The sequence below is a fragment of the Marmota monax genome, unplaced genomic scaffold (genome assembly GCF_021218885.2).
Source record: "Marmota monax isolate L192 unplaced genomic scaffold, Marmota_monax_Labrador192_F-V1.1 WCK01_AAM20220418_F8-fsc00029, whole genome shotgun sequence".
NCBI lineage: Eukaryota > Metazoa > Chordata > Mammalia > Rodentia > Sciuridae > Marmota > Marmota monax.
The window spans coordinates 2,982,424-3,003,201 of NW_026693024.1; the positions used below are offsets into that span (position 1 = coordinate 2,982,424).

General features: G+C 42.5%; 1 protein-coding gene across 2 annotated transcripts; it reads right to left on the minus strand.

The window, feature by feature from the left end:
* Nucleotides 1-7,877: 7,877 nt before the first annotated feature.
* On the minus strand, nt 7,878-18,811 carry LOC124098662 (serpin B9). 2 transcript variants are annotated; one of them, XM_046453564.2, is made up of 7 exons: nt 18,448-18,811; nt 16,778-16,955; nt 13,275-13,412; nt 12,340-12,457; nt 10,849-10,991; nt 9,824-9,979; nt 7,878-8,712 (listed from the first exon to the last, which is right to left on the minus strand). In XM_046453564.2, exons 2-7 carry the CDS (start codon nt 16,946-16,948, stop codon nt 8,308-8,310), a joined length of 1,131 nt encoding a protein of 376 aa, XP_046309520.1. In that variant the 5' UTR covers nt 16,949-16,955; nt 18,448-18,811; the 3' UTR covers nt 7,878-8,307. The 2 variants fall into 2 exon arrangements, with proteins under 2 accessions (XP_046309520.1, XP_046309522.1); XM_046453566.2 differs by lacking the exon at nt 18,448-18,811 and adding an exon at nt 18,197-18,377.
* Between the last annotated feature and the right edge of the window lie 1,967 nt (nt 18,812-20,778).

Here is a 20,778-nt window from a genome sequence, read left to right on the forward strand (position 1 = left end):
GTTCCACGTATTATCCCAAGTGTATCCTTCTGAGTGAGGAAAGTCAGCATGGAAAACTGTAGTCACTTCTTTAGGATTCAAAAATGGCGGAGCAAGGGTCAAAATCAGGCCATCTGGCTACAGAATTCATGCCCCGAAATTGCTATACTGCCTCTCAGCCATGCTGATATATATATATAACTGATATCTCCTATCAGGGGAGACATTCCAGAGGAGAGATTTTTTTCAGCCAATGACCACAGCACTCAGACTAGGATCTCTGGCAGACCCTAGAGAACTTTTGCCGTGCCCTGGTTTCTCTTCTGTTTGCCCTAGGTAAACCCAAAACTTTCTCCTAATTCTTGACATTTTAGGACTTGTGTTCCTCCAAGCCCTTGCCCCTATCTTGGTCCTCCCAGATGGGCATTGACAAATTGGATGCCCAGCTGGGGGGCTCTGCTTCCCCCAGTCTTTAGTGGAGAGAGCTACAGGGTCTTCCTTGGGGATCCAACCCTGGGCTGCTTGTCTTTAGCTCAGTGGGGACCATATCTCATATAGCTCATATCCTGGGAAGCCCCACCGACTCAGGAAACAATATCATTTAGGAGGTAGAAAGAAGTCTTAGAGTCCACCTGTCAGAAGGGCAAGCCCCCCGGTGATAATAAAAATATTCTGAGTGCTGACCAATTGGAATAAACGTTGATGATATCAGAACAGGGACTTAGAGGCTCTTCACTGGGGCCTGTAGATATCCAATGGATAACTAAGAGCAAGATAAAGCTTGTCTTCTCAATCTTCATTTTGTATCTGTATTCTTTATGACATTAAACTCTGGGTCAGATTCCTGCTTGCCTCTTCAGGTAGGCATGTTAATTATTTAAGGAGTGCTCACCTAAAGCTGATAATTCTTTACAGGTTTTAGAGGGGCTGAGTTCTGGCAGGACATGTGTTGGTTTCAGCTGGAGGGAGACCTTGGGCAGTCAGGGGAATGACTGTAAATGAGGAAAAATGCAACAAGTTCAGAGCCCATTACTTTCCCTTTCTCTTTGGGGGTTGTTATTTTCCATGTCCTTCAAAGGGTGTGGATAGACATTATGGGGGCGCAGTACTGGGGCCAGTTCAGCTCTAGATGGGGGCCAAGTGTGAGTTCCTTCTGTGCACTCCCCATTTTCCCTTCCTACCTTTCCTCCGGCTGAGGCTGGGGCTTCTATTTTATCCTGCTGCAATGATGAAAGGCTCCAATTTACCACAGACATCTCCCCACACACATGGCAAGAGGGCGGGTAGGTGAACAGTTGTAGATGAGGGAAGTTCCATGGGGCCTATCTTCCAGATCCTTCAACCATTTCTCCAGGACCTGGAAGAACCAGACTTGAAATAATGATGAATCAGACTTCCGTTGACCAAGACTGCTTCAGTAGGCATACCGGATTCTTCCTCTTTTTAAACCTAAAGCCTTGTGTCAGCAAACCCCAAAGTCAGAACTGCAAATACTCGAACTCTTTGCCTTCCTGGTATAGTTGTACTGATTAAAGTTTCTTTCCTGCTTTTCACCATTACTTTTTTCATTTGCTGTTTGAGATGAGTAGAAGGACCTCATTTGCTGGGACCCCTAGAGTCAGACCTCTGGCCTAGGACTCAACTAGCAATCACACAATCAAGGGGGCCATATCAGGGCATACTTGTGAAATATTAGCCCATCAGATTCTTCCCTAAATAGTTGACTAATTCCAGGGCCCATATATTTAGTATCTAAAACAAGTGCTCTTACAGGGACACCATTATTGCAGAGTTCACTGTTTTCCCTTCTGACCCTTACCAGCTTCTACTTCATGGTGGCTCTCTCTGGCACCCCAAGTTTAAAAAAATAGGAATCAAGGAGCCATGCCCTTAAAGCAATGGACACTGTGTTAGTCAGTTGTGACCAAAGCACAAGAACAACTTAGAAAAGGAAAAGCTAGTTTTGGCTCATGGTTCCAGAAGTTCCCTCCATGGTCACAGACTCCATTGCTCAGGGCCTTAGGTGAGGCAAAATATCATAGTGGAAGTGCATAGTGGAAGGGCATGACAGGAAAGCTCTCAGTTCATGGCATTGGGCAGCAGGGACAGAGAAGAGCCAGGGATAAATATAATCCCCAAGGGCACCCCCCCACACACTCACACACCTACTTTCTCCAGCCATGCCCTGTCTGCTTATGTTGTAGGGACAAACGAGGCCAGGCACTGAAGATAGCAGGAAACAGTTTTATTTGGCTGCAGCCAGGTTCAGAGGGCACAGCCTTTGCTGTCATCAATCAATCCCCTGAACCCCGAGTTCAGGGAGTTTCAGAGTTTTATACCCAGTGTGTAAGGGGAGGTGCTCAGAAGTTCCCAGTCTGTAGAAGTTCACATAAAAGCAGCTTTTTCTTTCACTGTTCTGGACAAGTTAACCCTTCGAGGACAACACCTGAGAAGGGGAGAGCTTCTTCTCCCCTTTCTTTCCTCCCCTTGCCAGCTGTTACCATGCAGCCCATTTGTAACTTATCTTAAAAATGTAGACATCTCTGTGAAGCCCAGTTCAAGGCCAGAGGCCTTGTTTGCACATTTCTTCAAAGTACTGTGCTGGATATGTTTGTGAAAAACTAGTAAGGGGGTGTCCAGCACCTGGAGTGCTGGTATCTTCTCGGCCAGTGGCCAAGTAAACAGGGTGACACGAAAATAGGAAGTTTATCTACAGTGAACTCTTTTGCTGACAGTCCTAAAATCAGCCATGGGGAAGAGGGCTTTTCTGTGGAAAAGGGGTGCCACTTCACTTACAGTTACCATTCAGTACAGTAGTCCTTTCAAATCACTAGCCCATCAAATGGATTAGTACACGGATTGGATTACAGTTCTCGTAATCTAATCATTTCACCTCTGAACATTCATTAACACATGAGCTTTTCAAGGAACACTTCATATCCAAACCATAACACACACCAAGATGTTGTTTCTGTTTGTACAACCAGCTCTCTCTTAATCCTACACCCTAGGATTTAGGATGGTTTTTCTTTTCTCTCCCTGGAAAGCCTAAAACTCTCCTTAAGACCCTAAAGATGTCCAGGGAGAGGTGACAAGTAAAAGAAGGCCAGCGAAGCCCAAAGTTTTACTGCCTCCTAAAGTTCCTCCTCTCTTCCATTCCCAGGCCCGCAGGCATCTGAGCAGGCAGGAGGCTCCAGTAGGTTGGCTTCCACCTGGGAACGCACTGTCTGGATCTGCAGCTGGATCCTGGCGGACTCCCGCAGGGCCTCAGGCTGGAGGCTGGGAATTGTCCAGAGGAGTGAATCTTTCCTTCCTCCCTGGTCCCCTTCCCCAACAGCTTCCCTTTCTAGTGTGGAGGCTGCTGCCAGCTCTGGCCTGGCCACTGCTATCTCCAAAGCGGCACCGGACTCATTGGAGAGCTTGTCCTTACCGCAGAGCAGCTCTGCCTCCTCTATCTCATCGCGTGAGGTCCGGAAATAAATCAGTCAGCCAAACTCGGCTCCTCTCTGGGTTATTTCCCTACACCCACTACAGCCTCGACCGTGCTGGTCCAGCTGGCACCACGATCCATTCCCCCCTGAAAGATGCTGCTTCAGCGATCACTGCTTACCCTGGCTCTTGAAACCTCAGGCTATAGGGAGTTGTTGAAGAGAAAATGTTTAAAGGGGAAAGACCTCAGCACATTTCCATTATCAGGACAGCTTCTTGTCATGGGGGCTAAGTGCATGGGCCTTGGGCAGGTGCTTGGTTAGAGCAGCGCTGAGACCAGCTGGTGAGGAGGGCTCAGCTGGGCTTTGTGGAAAAGCTGTGCTGTCTTTAGTCCATGTACATGGGTGGGGGCGGGAACCAGTGGACATTAGCAGTACAATAGCTCTCTCAGGGAAAGGCTCTTTGCCAGTATTCTGTGAAAAGCTTTGTTATCTGTGAAGGCTCCAGAGGTCTGAGTCCCTTTCCAAATACATAGGAGGGGAGGAAGATCAACCACACAGTCCCCTTCCTGCAGCACTTGCCAGAACCATCAATTGTCACGATGGCACCGTCAGCCAAGACTATAGAAAACCATGAGCTTTGATTTACTTTTAGATGTCAGGCCCCTATGAGATCTGACCTCAAACATTTCTAACAGAGATCTTACGCAGACATTGGACTCACCCTGTCCTGACCAGAGCGCTGGATTACACTATTGTATTAACACAGTCATGCATGAGGTCTCCCTGTAGAGCCTTTAAAACATTCCAGACTTTTCCCTCTCAGCAAACCACTCAGAGAATTGCTGATGGTGCCCTTGCACAACAAGTGAATAGCCTCAGTTTTGTGGTTGGTTTACTCTTAACCTCTGTGTATAGGCAAAACTGAGACAGAAAGTTTAGCATTTTGACATCCTGTTGAAAAACTAATCAGAAAAAAAAATGTGGCTTCTCTTTCGCCTTTCAACCAAGGATTAGAAAATTACAATGTTATCTCAAATATCAGTAGGTCTTTATTTACTGTGATAAAATCCACAGTGGGCATTCTTTGCATGATTAACATTTCTAGGTGCAGCCTGCTTCCAACATTTGTGGTCCCCTTGATTTGACACTCTGCTGTCCACATTCTGAAATCTGAACAAGAGCCTTTTATTTGCATTTTGCACTGGGCCTCATGGATGACACAGCCTGATCTGGAGCTAGGTGTAGGAAATCCTGTATATTTCCTAGCTATAAGAAATCCCACCCTCAGGAAGTTTCCAAACTAGTGCAGGCAGATGGGGAGCAGCTCATATTAATCCAGTGCACTAAATGCTTCTGCTGCAAAGTATTTAATCACACAGGTGGAGTCTTCAACCTTGGCAATGAATAGTGAAGGTTAGCTGGGGATAGGGTGGGAGAGTAAGAATGTTGGTAGGAAGGGGAAGAGTAGAAGGGAAGGGGTTTCTAGGGAGGAGATGGTGCTGTATTTTGAATCTGGGATGTCGCCCAAAGGCCCATGGGGCTCCTAGTGGAAAGAAGTTAAGCCATTGGTGGTATGTCTTTGAAGGGAATATTTAGGACTCCACCCCTTCCTCTTTTGGAATAGTCAGGAAACTACAAATAATTCTGTAAGGCTAGAGTAAAGGGTACCATTGAGAAAGGGCAAATGGGAGAGAGGAGAATAGGTTAAATCAAGAACTACCTTGTTAGCTCTTCTAAAGGAGCCTAAAACTGTATCCTAAAAGCAATGGAAAACTATCAAAGCTGATCATCAGAGACAGGTCTTCTAACTAGGCTGGACCATATATTTTAAGATCAGTGCAATCAGCTGTGGACATTCTTGTTAGTTTTTCATTGCTATGGCAAAAATATCTGACCAGAATGACAGAGAGGCAATTTTCTTTTGGCTCACAGTTTCACAGTCTCAGTCTATGGTTAGCCAACTCCAGTGCTCCCGACCTGAGATGAAGCAGAGCATTATGGTGGAAGGATACGGCAGAGCAAAGGTGCTCAGGTCATGTTAGCAGAAAGTAACAGAGAGATCTAGGAGCCAGGGGCAACATATACTATGAGGACACTCCCCCTCACCTGACTACAGTATAGTATAACTTTCAAATTATTGATCCATCAAATGACTCAATCCACCAATGAGGATTATAATCTAATCCTTTCACCTTTGATCATTCCTGCATTTTCTAACTTATGAGCTTTTGGGGACACACCATTTCAATGGCCAAAAAGCACAAGAGAAGATGTTCTATATCATTAGTCTTTCAGAAATTGCCAAAGAACTACAAAACAAACAAACAAAACAAAAACAAACAACCCACCATGAGAGACCACTTCATACCTATTAGCATGATCATAATTTTTAAATAAAGGAAAAAAACAGGAAATAAGGTGTTGGTGAGGATATGCAGAGAAATTGAACTCTCATACATTGCTGGTAAGAATGTTACATGGTTCAGCCAATGCAATTGTGTTTGAGGAACCAATGCATGCTTCTTAAAAAAGCTAAAACTACCCTATGACCAACAATTCCATTCCTAGATATGTATATATGCAGATATATGGGAATGATGGGAAACTGGTATTCAAGCAAATTTACATGAATGCATTTTCATAGCAGCACTATTTAAAAATAGCCAAAGGGGTTAAAAATCCAAATTCACATCACTGGATGAGTGAATAAAACAACTGTGTTATACTCGTGTAATAGAATATTATTCAGTAATAAAAAGGAATAAAAGACAGGTATATACTATAACATTAATTAACCTAGAAAACATCACACTAAGTGAAGAAGCCAGACATAAAAGGTCACATATTATATGATTCAATTTACATGAAAAATGCAGAATAGGTAAATCCATGGAGACAGAAAGCAGATTCAGGTTTGCCAGAGACTGGAGGGAGGAAGGGATAAGGATTTGCTGCTTAGTAGATATGGGGATTTCTTTGGGGGCAATGAAAACTTTTGGGAACTCGATAAAGGTGGTGGGTACACAACATCTTTACCCATCTTTAGATGATACTGGACTGATGAAATGTGAATGTCACTGTGATAAAAAATTCTAAGAAGAACAATAAAGTTGATGATATTCAAGCATTAAAAAAGTTGTAGAGCTCTTATATAAACAAATTATTTATATTGCACTGTAAGTGGCATAAGCATGTGTGAGATATAATCACAACCCTTGCAGACTTTAAGGCCTAGAGGACTGAGAATAATTATTAATAAATAATGCAACTTCCATAGGCAGTTATCATTAAACTTCAAAGACGTGCATCTGATTATGGAGAAGAAGATACATGTCTTGAAGAAGATGACACATGAAATGAACTTTAAGGGCTGAATGGCATTTAACTGTTGGGTTGGAGGTAAATACAATACTAGGAGGCAAGGTATCCTGGCTGCAAGGGGGTCACATGGTGAGTTCAAAGCTATTAAGCCATCCAATCTTGTTGTCATAAACACTGTATAAGTTGGGAACACACATTAAAGATCAGGTGTCCGTGACTCTGTCCCCGTGTGTCACAGTGCCTATTGCAGTGCTTGTCATATACCTGGTGCATGGTGAATGCCAACGGAAGATAAAATTAATATGTGTTAATTTTTTTAAGTCCTGGTGCCAGGAAAACTGGAACAGTAGCAATAGTTTTGACATGGCTCCCAGGCTACCAAGTGGAGCAGCCAACCTACTGCTCTATGCTGAGAAGCTGCAGCAGTCATGGACTGGTGGAGCAGAGGAGTTTCAGTCTGAGTGGTTCAGCAAGCTTGGCCTGTGGCTTTGTGGAGCCCACCACACAGATGCAGCAAGCTAGCACCCAGGCAGGCCAACTCCATGTGAGCTAGCTCCAGCCAAGTCAGTGCCCAGGCCCGCTGACCTGTCATTCTTTACCTGCCAGAGATAGACACTATATAGATGCCAGCTACAAAAGCCTGCTCCCCACAGCACTGCAACCCCATCTATAACTTCAACCTCCCGTTTCTTGACCTGCCACAAGAAAATGGAGTAGGGCAGACTTGAATAAAAGTTGGAACTCAGAAATTGATCAATAGCATTCTTAGGTTTCCCAACCCTAATTAGCATACGCTTGGACCAAAAGCAGTGAACCAAGTGCTATATAAAACCCTAGACTTGGACACTCTTGTCAGAGAAAACCAGCTATCATGTTCCTGCTTGCAGTGAAAGAATGTTCCTGTTTTTCAATAAGTTCTACGTTTACACTCCCTCATCCAGGTGTGTGAATTTCATTCATTGACTTCACAAGACAAGAAACCAGAAAGAGGAAGAAATTGAAGGTGAGCTGCTAAGGTCTATTGCAATACTGTGTCCATGCCCACCATTAAGAGCCACAACACTTCTCAGCTACAGAACCCAACAGCTTGTGCAGACACCACCTGCCAATAGAACTAGTGAATCAAATTTCATTGCAAGATTCTGGTTTCAGTATTCAGCTGCATTTATTATTATTGAGCTAGTCAGGTTAACACAAGTGTGTGGCAAGATGTGAGGTGCCAGGAGAGCACAGCATAACACCGCGTGTGAAATGAGTAGGAAATACATTTGGGGACAGCTAGGAAATCTTTGTAAACTATCCTATGGCATCTGTACTGCCTTCATCCTAAATACAACAGGAAATCAAGACAGCCTATTATTTGCTAGGATCCTGGTCCGTGGTACAAATGAGTGGGGAGTATGGGGACAGTGGGTGTGGTGCATTATGAGATCATGCCGGCAAGTTGTTCAGAAGGTTTAGGACCCTGCCCTCAATTTTGTAATTGATTCACGTATTGGCCCATCCTTATGGAACTATAGAGAGAATCTGGGGACAGTGAAAGAGGGAAACTCTCCATACAGAGGAAGTACAACCCTTAGGGAGATGAGAACCTGCCACAGAACAGAAGGGTGTTAGTTTTGTTATGCCTAATGAAGAAGAGGAAGGGGTGGTCAGCACAGAACCTTGGTAAACAGGCCGCACAACATCCCATAATCGCTATGCCTGTGGCCGCTGCAGCCTCAGTGCCTTCTTCATTCACCTCCACGACACTCTTGTGCACAACCTTGGACAGACACAGCTCTGTCTCAGTTGACATGGCAGAGAAGTCAGCCTGGCCCTGTTGGAAGGCATCGACCATTCCCAGACGCTGAAGCACAGACTGCATGTCATAATCCTCCTGCAGTTTAAATCTCGGAAGGAAAACTTCCACTTCAATATTCTTCATAGAGGCTGGCTTGGTCCAGGCTATGAATTTCTCAAAAGTCAGGTTGTTTTCCACCTGAAAGACCAGAATCACAGGTTCACATTCAGACTTCAGTGTGTATCTACAGACCACACAGACATTTCCATGAACATTCCATGTTGACTGTCCACACAGGATGGGCGGCTTCTTCAGCTACCCAGAAGCTTGTGAGGGCTCTGACTTGTCCACCACCCCACGTGCTATCCCATATGTGACTTCCCTGCAGGAAGACTGTGGCTGCCCCTCCTTATCCATCCACTGTAGATGTTTCATTCTGACAAGTGTCCACGCCCAGTGGATGGCATATCTAGTGGTATTTGTTGGTTCAAACGAGGCTTAGTTTTGCAGACAATGAACCATCGCTGGTAAGAAAAACAGACTGGAAAAGGAAGGGCTCTCAGTGTGAGCCCCTCTAGGAGAGGACATCTGCCTAATGTGGGATGTGACACTGTTTGTGGAAATTCATTGTCACAGTTGGGAGCTGGGCAAAGGAAGAGCCCATAGGGTGGCTCTGCTTACAGACTCCTTAGGCCATCCCTTTCCACTGCCACCATTGAGAGGATGGTTGACTCTCTCTATAGGGATCATACCACAAGGAAGAAAGGAGGACAGGGATGGGCCATTTGGGGCTGTCTCTGGTTCCGCCTTCTGAGCATTGGACCTCACACCTCCCTAACTGCCACCATTCTCCCCATCCTGTTTGTTAGGTCAAAGTGTAGCATTGTCTCAACCTCTAGCATAGGTTCTTAGAATTTAAATATGATGCTGACAATGGTGATGCTGATGAAACCCATCTGGAGAGAGTTTACTGTTTGTCAGGCAACATGCTGAGTTGTTACAGAAGCTGCCCGCACTGTGTCCTCCCAATACCACTATCAGGCACACATCATCATTTTCCAATTCTAGCAATGAAAAAGCTGAGGCTGAGTTGGGTTATGTCATTGGAAGGGCCTCACATAGAGTAAAGTGGAAGCCAGTCTTGAACTAAACTGTGCTCTGCAGGCTGAGTTTGTAGGCATCACTCACTTGAAGGGCTAACACAAAGGTCGGAAATGGTGGTGGAGCTTTCATGAAAAAGAGCAAACAGCATAACCATTCTTGCCTCAGAAATTCTGAGTGCAAAGGACTGCAGCCCCTCCTGACTCACCGAGCTGAGAAGCACACCATCGTCTGGGAGCAGAATGATCATGCTCAGCTCCTTGCCAACGTAGGGCAGCTCCAACACCTGAGTCTGCACCTCATTCACGTAGCCGATGTTAAAATAGGCTTCCTGACACATCATCTGCACTGGTATTTCCTCCTTCTGGGAGGGATGAACAGATGAGCACAGAATTTAAAACAGTACAAAAAGGGGCAAGAAAACTATTAAATGAATGGTGATCCAGCACTGCTAAAAATTAGTAGTTATCTAAAATATGCCTTTCAAAGAGGGGGAGGAGTTAATGCATACAAGCTTCCTATTGCATTAAATTTATATTTTAAGGGATTAGGGAGTTTGGTAAACTATTTTTATTTCTGCTTTAATTGAAGTTATACCTCATAGTTGACTAAGTCTTTTACAACTCATTTTTAATAATTGAAAGCAACAAATGTTGAATTAATAATGATAGGTTATTATTAACAACAACTCAAAGGAAAGCTTATTTTAATTTTAAAAAATTGATTAAAAGGCTGGGTTGTAGCTCAGTGGTAGAGGAGCAGCACAAGGCCCTGGGGTTGATTCCCAGCAATGAAAAAGCATAAAACAAAACACATCAAAAAAATCTTAAATAAAAAAATGTGTAATCACATTCCCTTGTTTGACCTGTCCCATGTTTGACATGTGTGTGTACACACACACATACACACACGCACACACATATATATATAAATATCTCACCTATTTTTTGTTTATTATTATCTAAGCACCTGGGTTTACAGAAACCTATAGTTTCCAGAATTAATAGTAGCAATACATGCATAAGAGTTATCAGAAGTAGTAAGACCTGTAAAGGTTGCAAACAATCACACACAGCAAGTATTATTTTTTCATATAATATTTAGTGAATGTAAAATTCATTAAGAGAGATAATAAATTTGAAATTATTTTTAACCATTTATATCTTACGAAGTTAAAATTTTCTATTCAATTTCTTCACCAGACTAGCATGATATTTTAAAGATTCTCCCTACCTGTTTTATTTTAAAGGGCATTTCACGCGTGCATGTTTTGTCAAATGGCTCGTCCCATGTTCCTTTGAAGTAGATGGCATTGACAAGAACCAGCCTGGCCTGCTCATCAATCGAGTTAGGAGGCAGCAACACTTGAATTTTTCCTTTCAAGTTAAAGCAGAGACAATCAGTTGCTTTTTATGAACCCGTGGTGAATAAGCATGACACGATGTCTTGGAGATCCAATTGGGTTTCAAATATGGTGTTCTGATGGTTATGTACAAAAGTTAAAAATTCTAGCTATGAGTGGTTTGGATGACAACAGACACTGGAAGAGCCACCAAGTTGAAGATGGCGAAAGACTTCCAAGTCACTGGAAGAAAGCAGGTTGGGACAGAGCAGAAACTTGACACCAGGTTGGAGAAGAAGACAAGCAGCAAAGGAGAGAGGGGCTGGGTAGGAGCTGACGTTACCTGCTGTGGGTAAGAGCAGTGTTCAGGTCCAAGGCCCTGTGGTCAGGCCCAGTTCTAACATTATACAGCTACCTGGCAACATTCCTAGGGCAGATAGAATGGATGGGGTCCACACAAGGGACACAGGAGGTGTTTCTGGAAACTATTGGAAGAGATATTATGATTGCATCCTCCTGGTATCCCTGGAACAGATAATGATTTGGGTAGGTGAAGTTACTTCCTTCTTACCCTGGATATCAAAGGGTATGTTTCCAAGGAACTAAGAATATTACTTGCTAATTTGCTGCCTCAAGAGGGCACAAGAAATAAAGATTCTAAGAAGAAATTGAGGAAAGAACTACCTCTATTTTTTACCATTTCATTTGTTAGCAGAAATACTGATGTTGTTAGTGGTTCAAGTGTCTGAATGGTTCAAACATTAAAACATCATCATTGATCTTGGGGGTGTTCTTAGTCTGTGCAATGAATCAGCCATGTGGCTCAACATCAGGTTCTGTGGTTGACTAATGAAGTCGAGGCTTCTCAAGTCTCATGAAGGGCACTTAAGTGAGAGATAGGAAAGAAGCAGTAGAAGTCAGGTTCACATGTAAAAGTGGGAGGAATGCAGTCCAAACTGACCCCAGGAAGAGGAGGGCCAAGGGCATGACTTGGAGAAGAGCTGGCCACTGATCTTCTCCCAGAGAGGACAGTCAGCTGCCATGTGAACATTACAGGACAGTGACAGTATGTTCTAATGTAAAATATTACATGGGAAATCTGGCCTAAGAGTTTTTTTTTTTTTTTTTTTTTTTTAACACTTTTATCAGTCACTCTGCTTCCAGGAGAACTGATAGCATTAATCCTCTGGTTTTGAAAACCTGAGCATTGATCAGATTTTCCGAGAGCCACTAAGGTTCACACACACCATGAGGCTCAGCCAGGCAACCTTGCTCTGACCTCCTGCAACACCAGTGACATTAGCAGTCAGGAGGCAGTTAGCCTAGGGGAGGAGAGGGCAGAGCTGGGGTGGGAGGAGAGGGGAATGAGTCATAATTCTGACCTTTTGTCTCTTTTGAGACCCAGGTGTTTATATGCTCCCTGGACTCCTCTGTAGCTTCAGCAAAGGACAGCAGCTCCAGCTCCGCATGGTAGAACTGAAGACAGGACTCCTTAAATGTCTTTGGAGAGAAAAGTGTTCAGTGAGGCCATGTTACTAAATAAAATGTCAGTGAGCTTCAAAACATTCTCAATGCCATCTATATGCTTTTTTAAAATTAAAAAGAGCACACAGATCTTTTAAACATGATCACATCTTAAGCTACTAGATGTTGAAATAACTAAATTTGTAAGGAAGTATGTCCTGAGCCCTGAATAACCTGAGATATATACATGAAAGAAAATAAAATTTAGATATGGTATAATTTGAAACAATACAGGTATGATTATAGAATCAGGGGTCTTTAAAAAAAATTTACTATAAGTTTCTCAACTTACCTAGGTTTTGTTTCATTGTTTGCTTGTTTTGAAGCACTGGGGATTGAGCCCAGGGCCTTAAGCATGCTAGGCAAATGTTCTATCAAGCAGCTATGTCCCATGGCATTGTTTTCTTTTTCTTTTTTCCATTTCTTTTTCGGTACGGGGATTGAACTCATGTGCACTCGACCACTGAGTCACATCGCCAGCCAAATTTTGTATTTTATTTAGAGACAGGGTCTTACTGAGTTGCTTAGCTCTTTGATGTTGCTGAGGCTGGCTTTGAACTCATGATCCTCCAGTCCTAGCCTCTTGAGCTTCTGGCACATGTGCCACTGTGCCAGCCATTTTGTTTTTGAGAAAAGGGTATCACTAGGTTGCCAAAGCTGGTCTCTAACTCCCCATCCTCTGCCTCAACCTCCCAAGTGTGCCATCCTGCCTGGTGTCTAGGGTCTCTCTTCTGGGTTGTATATCACCAGGTATTTTAAATACGACTTTTATAGTTCTACTGACTCAGCTTACTGAGAGGAAATCACAGGTCTTCTCTCCAAAGAGCCTGTTGGCTGTTGTAAGCAAATACTTTGAGCCAGGCTTGTTCACTTGGGTGAGAAGCATCTGGAAGTTCTTATGGATGTCTTCTTCTGTGTTTAAAGACATTGCCTGTGAAGGAAAGCAAGAGAAAACTATCAATTTTGATCTCAGTCTTAACTAGAATTTGCAAACAATTTTTTTTTTCCTCAAATACTGCATAAAATTATCCTTTGTGAGGAATTATTTCCTAATTGAGATGTGACACTGGTGGGATAGGCGGATAGAGGGACCAGGAAACTGGTAAGTAAAAGATATGGCTCTTCTGCTTGCACAGAGCTGTCTGCATAGTTTATAGATGAGCAATAGAAAAAAAAATGGAAGGGCAAAAGAGGTTCAGATAAGGGACTATTCTTAAGTCTTGCATCCCAGGGACACTATAAATGTATCAAAAATAGAGGAAAACTTGCCTGTATAATTGTTCCAAAAAAACCATGTAGTTCAAAACACTAAAAATCCATGAAAAAATTGGACAGGAATGCAATCATAAAGATAACCTTCAAAAGGAAATCAAAGTATAAAAATGAGCAGGGTAATAAATATGAAGAAAACAGAATACTTAAAATAGTATGCTATAGAGATTATATATATGTATATATATATAAATATATATATATATATATTTATATATACACACAGATTTTATGATACTTCATATTTCATAAAATGTGTCACATATTAAGCCATAAAAAAGTTTTAATTGACTCTGAAATACAGAAAATACACAGTTTATATTCAATGACCTCAGTGTAGGGAACTAAATGTGAATAACACTACAAATAAAATACCAACATCATGGAAATTAACCTATTAAGTAACTATTGCAAACATTTTCTAAATAAATGATTTCAAGAATTTCTTGAAATACTATTTTAACTATGTAACAGATGATTTGGAAAATGATCAAAATAAAAGTTATATTACCAGAAGGTAATATAACATTTCCCAGAACATAAGTAAAAACAGCATTGTTATCATATTGCCAAGGAAATAATGAAATAGCAAAATTTCCAACTCATGATGTTAAAAAAGGTACAGAAAAATTACTAAGGATTTTAGGGAAAAACAGAAAATGGTCAATGAGCCTAAGAACTGGTTCTTTGAAGGAAAGCACACATGTCTACACAAAATAGACAGAAATCAGCAACTGCAAGAAAAAAAATTTAAAAGTACCTAGAAGGCAAGTTATAAGTGAAAAACTGATTACACAGAAATGCATACAGATGAATTGTTAATAAATGAAAGCTAAATTATTTTCATCAAAGTGTAAATTATGAATTACCAAGTGAATGTACAGAGATGTGGACAGGGGTAAAAGTTGCTCAATGGTCACTGAATTACAGATAGGAGCAAGAGATTCTGGTGGCTGCTGCACAGTAGGTGTGACTACAGAGAATGATAATGTAGGGTACATTTCAAAGAATTGCAAGAAAAGATATTGTATGCTTTCACCACAAAGAAATGATAAATGATTGAAATGATAGATATGTTTACCTGATTTGAACATTACACAATGTACATCTGAATTAAAACATCACATACTAGTTACCCTGTAAATATGTACAATCTTTATATTTCTGGGTATCAGTTAAATAGTTATTTTAATTTTAAAAAGTGCTCCCCCCCAAGGAATCTAAATATACAGATATACAAAGGAGAAACAATAAAAGATAAGATTCTTGAAAGCTGTAGATGATTTTTGGAGGGATTTTTTTTTTCTAAAAATATTCAACAGCGATATTTCTCATGCCATACACAGTGTCCTATAACATGGAAAAAGATAAAAAGCAACTAAATTTATTTCATCAAGTTTATAGATTATTAAGAAGAAAATATGTCAAAAATAGAACAAAATGCCATTGAATTATAGGCTGTAAATGTGTTAAGATGGCAAATTTTATATGTGTATTTTACCACAATTGGAAACTAAAAGCTAAAAGCAATTTCACCTGAGACTGTGATATCACTATGATAATAATAGCTAACTCATGTTGAACATTTGCTTTAGATGAATTATCTCACTGAATCCTCCCATTAATTGAAAGAACATTTATGCAAAGAAAAATAGTGTGTCATCAAAGTATAAAAATTAAATACAAAATGTGGACATGAGACTGGACGAAAATGTCTCTCATTCTCAGAGAGCTGCCTCTGCAGAGTGAGTCCTTAGGGACTTTTAATTGTTTTTCTACTTTCCTTTTAAAAGCTTTTTTTTTTTTTAAAAAAAAAAATAATGGTGTCTTACCACTTATAACATGAAGGAAAACAAATAACCTTTAAGAAGATTTCTGCAGCCTTACAGTTTCCCTTCCATCTATCAGCAGTAAAGTGTCATGAGCATGTGCTTATCATCCAGTTGAACCCTGGAGGTATGCAGATCTCCCAAGTCACATCTGATAAAGTCACAGGCAATAGTTCTATTTTTGAAATATATGTACTAGATCATCCTTTTCTATAGTCACCAGAACGTCCTGCTCCTAACCTACTGTAACTTAATGCCCATTGACCAAACTTTCTCTCCCTTCTTGTTTCTTCACTTTCATTTGGGAATTCATAATTCACACTTTGTTGGAAAGGGGCTCTCAGTGGGCATAAAACCTAGAAAAAAAAATCCCAAGACTTAGGCAGAGAGAACTTCCTCTATGCATGAACCTTCACTCCTTTATCAGAGCATCAAAATTATTAAAACAAGTAGACACTACTGAAAAGGGTCCTCCAGGAAACAGAAAGTCACCCTGCATCATCAGTGCCTAATACTCGCATCATAAAGGTGTGAGCAGGGGTAGAGCTCAACAATGACACAAGTTTTTAGGCTTTTTCTCAGGCACCTGTCTCCCCCGCCCTCCCAAATAACAACAACAAAAAAACCTTAAGAGACAGTGACTGATTTGTAATAATTTCTAGATGTTCACTGAATGCTGTTTCATTATAGCTACTCAGGTCTCCATGGTCTATAGAAGTGAATAAGAACACACCTGTTAATCTTCCTTTGCATATTTTGTTTATCCCCCCACTCAGCAAGGCAGGTTGGTAGAGAAACAAAGCAAAACTTATTAACCTTGCTCATCAATGACTAATTACAGTTGCAAACCTTTACTCCAATAAAAAATAGATATTAGCAACCCAGGACCTCAGGCATGCTAGGCACATGCTTTACCGCTGAGCTATACCCCAACTTCTCATCGTCATTTCCTAAACAAATTGCAAGGCAAACTTGTGAGAGTCTCCTCCAGATTATTAACTGGGGAAACTACCCCTGCCATCCCTCAAAAAATGTCACTGGAGGAGACTCCTCGCCTTTCTCCCTTCCTGCACCCCTCTCCCTGAAATGGTCCAGGCTCACCCCTCCTTCCTCAACAGTTCTCGAAAAGCTCAAGGAGAGATAAGAGACAAGCCTTGCAGACCAGTACCTCTTCCAGGGTGACAGGTGAGCTTACCTGAGCCATCTGGACCTTGGTGTTGCCCTTTGCCCCCAGGAGGACCATGGCCAGGGCAGAGGAGATGCTCAGGGGAGAAAAAAACACATTTTGTGAAGGTCTGTCTTGACACAGCATCTTCAAAACCTGGCAGGCAAAGGTGCCATTTGCTTCAGAAACAGAATCCACCATGCAGGGTCTGGGGGCAAAGAAGACAGAGAAACACAGTGTAATGGGGCTGAGGACACTGTGTGTGCTCTCTGCTTGGCTTTCACTTTTCTAGTGAGCACAGCTATGGAAGTCGATTATGCACGTGAGGAAGGGGCAGGTCTCTGTAGAGCAGCACACTGGCAAGGCATGGAAGAGCAGAAAAGCATGCAGGGATCAGCAGGTGACAGGTCAAAGCAAGAGCAGGGAGGTGGTAGGTGTGAAGCCAGAGGAGGAGGAGTGAAAACACCAGTGGGCAGCTCTATGCAGTAAGGCCCTCCCTCACCAGGGGATGGCCTTAAACCTTGGGAAACCTCCCTGACTCCTTCCCATTTCTCCAAGGTCTCCCCAAACCTATGGTCCAGGCCTGCCTTCAGACCCCTCCCAAATCTTTCTACCCTACTCCACTTCTCCAGCCCCTGTGACCCTGTGCCTAGTTCAGACCACCTGGCCCCTCTCCAGAGCCTCTGACCTTCCTGCCCCTAGGCTCTCCATTGTGATCAGCCCTTGCTCACTAAAATGCAATTCAAGTGGGCTGGGGAGCCTCAGAGCTTGGGCTCCCCCATCAGGACCCCAGATGGACAGACACATAGCATCCTGAGAAGGAAGTACTATCTTGATCCTATGACCTTCCCTTAAATCTCCAGTGGACCTGGGGATAAGCTCAAAAATGCCTTTTCTAAATGGCTTCCCATCTGCCTGGCCCCATACCCTGCTCCAGCCTCCCACCTCTCATAGCCTCCACCTCTACCCTCCCTGATCCCCCCATCACCTCTGAGCCTTGAAAAACAGTGATATACAACTTAAAAGACTCCCTACACCATCCCTGTCACTAGGCTCAAATCACTCCCTCCTCCTCCTAGGCTCAGCACCAGGAGACCTCTGATGTCCTAGTCTAGATCTCCCCACTCCCCCACCCTGACTCTTCACTCCTTATTGCAATTCTTTGTCTCTTCTATTTTTGGACCCACAAGACTGCTGCTCCTGCAGGAAAGGTGGCTGGTATCCTGAGTCTAAGCACCTGGAAGTATGCTCAGGAAACAGCAAGAACTCCATCAATTAGGGCGGAATCTCAGATGAATAAAGGGTGCTGGGATTTTGAATTGGAGACTGGAGATTTTAAAAGCACAGTGAAAGGTAAGTCAGAAGTCATGCTGTGACTCCCTGAGGAGAGAGGAGAGGTGAGAAAATAGGGCCAGTAGGAGGGAGCTGTGTTGGAGCATGAACACCCACCATGGAGAGGTCCTGAGCCAACCAGGGGCAGGCAAGAGGCAAGCAGAGAAGCCAGGAGGCTGTGCAGCTTCTTTGTCTTCTTGGAATTGCCCTGAGCTGCTCTGGGACCAGCTCCTGCCTTCTGGGATTCTCTTGTTTTGCTCACATTCCATGTTCCAGGATCCCACCTCCCAGCTGGGGGATCGGGTTTCCAAAACTTGGTTGCATCAGGTTCCCCTGCTAAACCCCGCCCCGCGCAGAGAAACCCTCACCTGCCACCTTCTGCACCAAGGCCTCTTCTACTTGCAGCGCCACAGGATAAGGACCTCCGAATCGCAGGACCAGGACCCTGATGTTGTGGTCAGGCGGGTTCAGTCTGGAGACTCAGCACTCGCAGAGATCTTTAATCAGCCCTGTTTGGCCGCAGGAAATTTCTGGGGAGGCGTCCTGGGTGACCTGCGACTCTGCCAGGATAGGGCCTACTCAGGAATGGGTCACTATCCCCTCCTCCTGCCGCTGGCCTCGCCTTGGTGACCCACCCTGTTTAAGCTTCAGCACCTGGCCAAAAGCCAAGTGGAGCTGTTGTGCACTGCATTCTCAGGGAAACCGAAAGAAAAAAATGTATATCCAAAATCAACAGGAAGAGGCTGGGGCTGGGGAAGGACACAGAACCTAGAACTCTGGGCTTTCCTGCTTCTAGAAAGAAAGGCAGAATGAGAGGCTGGGATTTTAGGGGAGGAAAGTCCTGTAAGTGTGAGCCTCCTTCCTGACAGGAAGGAGAGATTCAGCTGGATGGATGTGTCTGTTTCTCTTACAGGCCGTTGATGGGAATGTAAATTAGCTCCATCAGGATGGGATGGTAGGGAGGTTCCTCAGAAACTAAAAGTAGTACTACTTTTATGATTCAGTTATACCCGTCTTCTTTGTGTGTATATGAAGGAATCAAAGTCAGCATAGTACAGAGACAGCTGCATCCCCATGTTTATCCCAGCACTGTTCACAAAAGCCAAGTTATGGAATGAGCCTAGGTGCCTGTTAGAAGTTGAATGGATAAAGAAAATATTATATATATATATATATATATATATATATATATGTATATATATATATATACATACACACACACATATATATTCATATATGTGCATATATATGGCTGAGTTTACTCAATTATAAAGAACGAAATAAGTTAATTTGCAGGAAAATGGATGAAACTGGCAATCATCATTTTAAGCAAAATAAACTAATCTCAAAAAAAAAAAAAACAATTAAAAAAACACCATTTTTTTCTCTCCCATGTGGAATGTAGGGGGCAATTAAAAAAGACATGAAAGTAAGGACTAATAGGGAAGGGGAATAGGACCAGAGGTATGGCAAGGGGTGACAATGACAAGAGAATTTAAGAAGTAGGGTGGATCTAATGAAAATTCGAATATGCTTGTATAAAATTGCAACAGAGAAACCCATTTTTTTTGATATGCTTTTATCCACTCATAATTGTTTTAAAAATGTTTTTAAAAACTGTTGGTTCTAGCTCCTCCCCCACTAATTAGTACTAGTCCAGGACCCTCATAGGGAACACAAGTGTCCTAACTCTTAGCAACTGAGCTCTTTTCCAACTTCTGGTGCTCAGGCTGTGGTGCTGGTATATAATCAGCCCTACTCTTCTCTAGCAATGTGAGAGAAACAGGTACTGAGTCAAATGGCTCAGGACATGACTTGTGTCCATCAGGAGGTGCAAGGCAGGGACTACTTTAAGCAAGTTGATTTAGTAGTTCATGTCATCTAAGAGCCACACTCTTCCCTGGCTGTCTTTGTATCAGCTTCATCCTCAGGCTGGAAGCAATTGGAAATGCTTCATGTTGACATGTTGTCCCCAGGAAGAGAACAGACGAAATGACTTCCTCTGAAGCAGGGAACCTTTCCCAGAAGCTTGTCCATGAGCAGATCACCCCACCTGTTTCAAATTAATGAAAATTAGTGTTCTCTCCTGAGGGCTAGAATTAGGGTGAGGCAAGACAGATGTTTACCACCAAACATTTGAGGAACACTTAGTTAGGTGCCAACTCTGCATTTACCTGACCCCGAAAGTGAGGGCCTCTTTTAATTTTGCACCCTAGGTGCCATAACTTTTTTTTGTTGTTGTTTTTTAATAACACCTTTATTAAAAAATCATGCCTGTAATCCCATCGGCTAGGGAGATAGAGGCAGGAGGGTCTAGAGTTCAAAGCCACTCTCAGCAACTTATCAAGATCCTGACTCAATAAAAAATCAAAAGGCATTGCATTAAACCTATAGAGAACTTTTGGTAATATCGCCATTTTGATGATGTTAGTTCTGCCTATCCATGAACAAGGTTTATTTTTCCATCTTCTAAGATCTTCTTTTATTTATTTCTCTCTTTAGGGTTCTGTAGTTTTCATTGTATAAATCTTTCACCTCTTTTGTTAGGTTGATTCCCAAGTATTTTATTTTTTTTGAGGATATTGTGAATGGGGTGGTTGTCCTCATTTCCGTTTCAGAAGTTTTGTCGCTGATATACAGAAATTCCTTTGATTTATGCGTGTTGATTTTATATCCTGCCACTTTGCTGAATTCATTTA

What these genes read in the sequence shown, in the direction of transcription:
- LOC124098662 (XM_046453564.2), bottom strand. Translation starts at nt 16,948, where the DNA reads ATGGTGGATTCTGTTTCTGAAGCAAATGGCACCTTTGCCTGCCAGGTT. An exon ending in AGACCTGTGATTTCCTCTCA is followed by an intron (nt 12,458 to 13,274) that starts GTAAGCTGAGTC and finishes TTCTCTCCAAAG; the next exon opens with ACATTTAAGGAGTCCTGTCT. An exon ending in TGCCCTTTAAAATAAAACAG is followed by an intron (nt 9,980 to 10,848) that starts GTAGGGAGAATC and finishes CATCCCTCCCAG; the next exon opens with AAGGAGGAAATACCAGTGCA.